Source organism: Merops nubicus, unplaced genomic scaffold (genome assembly GCF_000691845.1).
Source record: "Merops nubicus isolate BGI_N331 unplaced genomic scaffold, ASM69184v1 scaffold23721, whole genome shotgun sequence".
Lineage (NCBI taxonomy): Eukaryota > Metazoa > Chordata > Aves > Coraciiformes > Meropidae > Merops > Merops nubicus.
The window spans coordinates 1-5567 of record NW_008589720.1 but is presented as its reverse complement, the minus strand read 5'-3'; the positions used below and the strand labels follow the sequence as shown (position 1 = coordinate 5567).

General features: G+C 40.0%; 1 protein-coding gene across 1 annotated transcript; it reads right to left on the bottom strand.

Moving 5' to 3' along the window:
- Positions 1-778: 778 nt before the first annotated feature.
- On the bottom strand, positions 779-5122 carry MFSD9 (major facilitator superfamily domain containing 9; the record flags this gene model as incomplete). The annotated part of the gene is made up of 4 exons (XM_008949678.1): positions 779-1569; positions 2122-2331; positions 3795-3924; positions 5040-5122. Coding segments are annotated over 4 exons (1214 nt in total), but the record flags the coding sequence as incomplete, so codon positions are not given.
- Between the last annotated feature and the right edge of the window lie 445 nt (positions 5123-5567).

The window sequence follows — 5567 nt, the reverse complement described above, 5'->3', positions numbered from 1 at the left end:
TAGAAGTTATCACTAAACAGAAACCACCAGTTCAAGTTTCAATAGATCTTATATTCAGTTTCAGTCTGTTTCAGTCTGAACGACCTTGTATTATTCTAAAATTGTCCATTTTAGATCTTCTAATACATAAAGTTAGCATATACCAAATCCTGTTACCCAGGGAAGACCAGGAGTCAGCAGGGGCTGGCTGACTACCTTAAGGTGTCTAATCATGCTGTGTAGCAAGTTTCATAGACAAAACATGCTTAACAAAAGGCACATAAGCAAACACCCTGTTAATTAAGCTACTATCAGAGGAGACAAACAGCAGCAGACCACAGCATAAAAAATTAAGGCTAACGACTTGTAACACAAATTCTCCTTCTGATTAAATACTAAAAATTCACCTCTTATTAAATAATAACAATCAATTCCTGCCTTTTAACAATCAATCTAAACACTGTTTCAAATGCGAGCTACAAGCAGGGTTTGTATATTTCATGTCATTCTTGTTTTCCCTCTGAAAAGGTTAAAAAGCCATTAAAAAATCCCAGTCAGTATAATACAGCACCACCTGTCCCTCTCACAAGTGTTCAGTGGTACCAGTCAGAGTAACATTTGTGTAGAATCAACATCCTTGCAGCAGAAATACTGATATGTACTTGCCTCCACACAGAAAAAGTGTGACCTCTTTAGAGCTCCTGGTACCCCTGGCCCAAGTCTGGGGGCGTGAGCATCACCCCAGGCTGACTCACTTTGCCTCTCCTGTAAGAGCCATCTCTGCAATCCAAACTCAAAGCTATTGGTTTTTCAGCTTAACATTTCCACGGCTGCAGTATTTCTGTTTGTTCACATTCATTACCAGAATGGCTACTAAAGCCAGTCCAACCCCTAAACTGGGAGGGCCACAGGGACTGAACTCCTGAGAAATTCCAGAAAGGAGCGGGGCAACTATACGTCCCACTGAGGTGACAGACTGTCCAACACCAAGGAGCGTGCCACTGGCCTCATTCCCACCAATGCTCAGCTCCAGGTCAATGATACAAGTACGACCTATAGTGGTGGAAAAGGCCAAGAACGTGGAAGACAGAACAACCAGCCATATGCTGAGTGCTGAGGCATACAGGAGGATCAGCGTGCAGGTGAGAGTGCTGGAGTGCAGCAGAAGTCTGTAAGTGTTGTGCTGATAGAGTCTTGTTATTGGTCCCAGCAGACAGCCAGCCAGCACTCCCAGGGCGCTGCTGTAGCTCATCAGGTATCCAGCAAACAGGGGTTTCACCCCAAACCTCTCCTCCAAGGCCAAACTAAAATTGCTGTAGTACAGCAGTATAGCAACAGACATCAGCAACCGCACTAAAAATATATCCCACAGATCAGAGCAGGCAATTCCTTTAATCCTCCTCAGCACTGTTGCAACTTGGGTCCAGGGAGACTGGAAGAGGCTGTTGCTCGCCACAGCTCCATTAGTTGCTGATTTCACATGCAGGTCACAGTTGGCTTTTGCTGAGAAACTGTCTGTTCCTTTGGTGGCTTGTTGATGTTCCCTATTGCCACTGTTTTCTTCACTCCAGGGCAACATCCACACAAGACCTATGCAGATCAAGAAATTAGCTGATTTCATCCAATTGCAGTAACTTTATGTGGAAGACATTCTTTTTAACGTAATAGTTTACTTAGTGTAAAGATCAAAATTTTTAAAAAAAGGAATTTCACAACCATTTCACTTGAAAAAAAAAAATAAAACTACAAAGATTAAGTCTAGTGGTATTCACAGTATCACTTCAATTCTAAATGCAGTGAGCAAGGAAGGAAAACACTGAAGTGACTCATTCACAGCATAAAGAAATCTGAAGACCAAAGCCAAAGTTCTGATTTCTAGTCTTTCATCTCTGGACATAATAAAAATTGCCAGTCCCAAATGTAGAAGTGATCTATACAATACACAGGAGAAGCTTCTGGAGGTTAAGTGTTACAAAATCTCTGCCTTTCCACACAGATTCAAATTCAAAAGGTAGTATTGGTGTACAAAGCATGTTTGCCATAGATGATAAACACACCATGAATTCAAGGTACTACAAATGTCAGTAAAACACAAAAGTGAGTAATGAAGGGACCCAAGATGCAAGATATGACACAACTTACCAGCATTCAGGAGGAAGATAGAGGCACAGATGAAGGACGTTCGATAAAAGCCATCTTCCCATTCTGTAAGGTAGCCACCAACAACAGGCCCCAGAATGAAGCCCACACTGGAGGCTGCATTGAAGCGTCCCATTACCAAAGGGCGGTCCCTCTCCGAAACCAAGTCAGAGAGCAGGGCTTTAGAGATGGAGAGTGTGTGTTTGAAAATACCTGCAACATAATATAGAACAAAAAAACAACCAACATGTATTGCTCAGTCAAAAAGATTAAAAATAACAGAAGCCATTTGAAATATCAGTGGTCAAAATGTGTACCGCTGATATTTTTAAGCCTGCACTAACTACAACTTTTTCAGTGGTAGATTCATGCAGCACATTGGGCCATGACCATCATCCTGACCATTCAAGGATCTGGATTTAGGAATCAAACTTATTCAGGCATCTGTGTCAAAGGAGTGTTCCTGCAGCCCTGCTGAAAGAAATAACTAAGCTTGAGTGCTGAAGCCCATTAGGAATAAAACAGCTGCTAAAATAGGAACTTGTGGGTGGGTAATAGTGGAGCTGGCTTGTCTCTTTATGAGCAGAACTCTGGACCAACTTTGCTGAGTATGAAGATTTCCAGGATTGTAACACACCAAATTCATGTGGGAAACTGTCAAGTGACAAAAGAAGAACACAAAGGTAAGCATACTGCAGGAATACCAACAGAGCAATCTTTTGTGTTCCTTCCCTCTGATTGTGGCCATGCTGCCACAGCCACAGTGCTGTTAGCATTAAACTCAATCAAGTAACTAAATATGGGCCATAAAAGTGCCATTTTTCATAGTGTATTCACACACAGATGTGTTCATAGTAATAGCAATGCTTATTGTATCAGGATATATGTGATAGTGCTCAGCTATTTTAATGACTGGCACAAACTTAGTTTTGGTACTGCAAACATAACAATGCTTTTGTATGACATAAATATTCTATTGAAGCAAGGACCTAAAATTTCAGCCAGATTTTGTGGTCTAAGTTTGAGTTATATCTTTCCATTCTCCACTGCAAGTGCAGGCCAAGACTTCCAGCAGTAACCTTGTGTACTGTGTTCCTGCTAGGACCAACTTACAGTAGCCTCTTGCTATTGCTGTACTCCTGCTCATGTAAAATTCCGCCATTCAAGGTGGCACAGAATTTGTGGCAGTTGAGTATACGTTGCAAATTATTTTCAGAGGAAAGTCACTACTGCAAACATAACAATGCTTTTGTATGACATAAATATTCTATTGAAGCAAGGACCTAAAATTTCAGCCAGATTTTGTGGTCTAAGTTTGAGTTATATCTTTCCATTCTCCACTGCAAGTGCAGGCCAAGACTTCCAGCAGTAACCTTGTGTACTGTGTTCCTGCTAGGACCAACTTACAGTAGCCTCTTGCTATTGCTGTACTCCTGCTCACGTAAAATTCAGCCATTCAAGGTGGCACAGAATTTGTGACAGTTGTTGAGTATATGTTGCAAATTATTTTCAGAAGAAAGTCACAAGCATGTTTGATTTGTAGAGATTTTCCCATTACTAAGCTCGTACTACTGGCTGATGGTGCTATGGAGCCATCCACATACTGTGATCTCTCTAGTAATTATCAAAATGACTCTACAGGAGTTTAAGCTGCAAAATGCCCAGTGTTTACTCACCTACAGGGACTCTAGAAATGGCAAACAGGAGCACAGTGGTGGATATTCCAAGAAGGAAGTACCCCAGTGCACTGAGAAGAATACAAGCAAGCAGGGAATACCGTCTTCCCACTATATCACTCCAGCAGCCCTTTCACAAAGCAGGAAATCAAGATTAGCTTTTCATAACATTTAACTAGGTACAATGAGCAATCAGTACTTGTACATGAAATTGAGAGAGATCAAAGGACTGTCAATGAAAGCTCAATAAGCTTGTTACACAACATTCCTAAGTGCTCAGAATCTGGAAGTCTTGATCAGAATTCAGCCCTGCTGGCAGTGCACCTGCTAAAACTGATTCAATTTACTGTCATGCACAGAGCTTCTTAAAAAACAATTTATCTCTTTCAAAAATAAATTCCTGCAATGAACACCATGGAATATCAGTAGTAGGGGTCCTTTGAAAATGTTATCACAATCAACCACAAATATTTATTTGCATCAGTGGTTGCTGTTTACTGTACACTTGCTGAGCATCCTAAAAGGAATGACCTTAGCTATGTGGAGTTTGTCACCTGAACAATGACAAGCAGGAAGTTGTTTTTTTTTTCATGAGATGCTCAAAATCTGCTCTCTTGAAAGCTAGGAGGTACCAGAGCAATATTAAAGGTGCTCCTGGCTAAATATAAGGATCTAAGCATAGATAAAGCATGCATTCAAGAGATTTAGTCTTTGCTCTCTTGCTTAGATTAGGATATACAAAAAAAATAAAGCAAAACCTAACAGAAAACAAACCCAAACAAAGCTCAAAGATGTAATGTATGAATTTAGGGCATATGGCAAATTACAAGGCACTGCTTGTTAAGCAGGGAAAGCAAACTCTAGGTAACAGTCTCTAGGAAGCACTGACTCATGACACTGTTTTTTTGGACAGGCTACTGCATAGGTGGAACCTGCTTTCCTAGCACCAGTAGTGAAGAGACCCCTCTGTGACTACAATGTGCTCAGTAATTTCTCTGAGCCCCAATCTGGATTCTAATTTTTGTCTAAAGACTGTATTCTGTTTAGTTCTGAAAAATCTGGCAATTCCCTATAAACCAAACAGATCATTTCCATGCAAACTAAAAACTGGATCCTCCAACTAAAAATGCTTATATGAACAAATAAACATTTTCAAAATGTCAAGAAACACTATTATTATCCTTCTCCTTTCTCCCCTTAAAATCCATAGAAATACCAACATAGGAATTCAGCGTCAAAACTCACCACAAACGTGCTGGAAAATAACTGCATTATACCATACAGAGATCCTAAAACAAACAAGTAAAATACCAGTGTTAAAAATGGGACTTAATTTTTTGAAAAATTAAAATTGCAAAAAAGTTTAAATGAGGAAACATGAGGAAATTCTGGGAATAATTTACTAAAAGAATAGGAAGATCAATGGTGGATCTTAGCACATAAACAGACCTTGACATTTTTACTTGCTCTCTCAGAATCATGAGAGAATTTCACTATTGGGATACACTAATTACTTTTCACTTAGCCCTTCAGCCTGTTACTGGGCAGCACAGAAGCCCAGAAGAAGCCACAGACCCTATCCTTTCATTTTGCTTTGGTTTAGCAGTGGTTAGTGACAGCAGAGAAGCAGCAAGCAGAAACAGAAACATCTGCCAACCTTTCATTTATAAGAATACACCTCAAAGCCCAGTTTCTTTTAAAGTTAAAAATCAAAGCAGACTGTTGAAATGAAAACATATTCTTGATTAATTGCTGCTTAAAATACTACTGTCA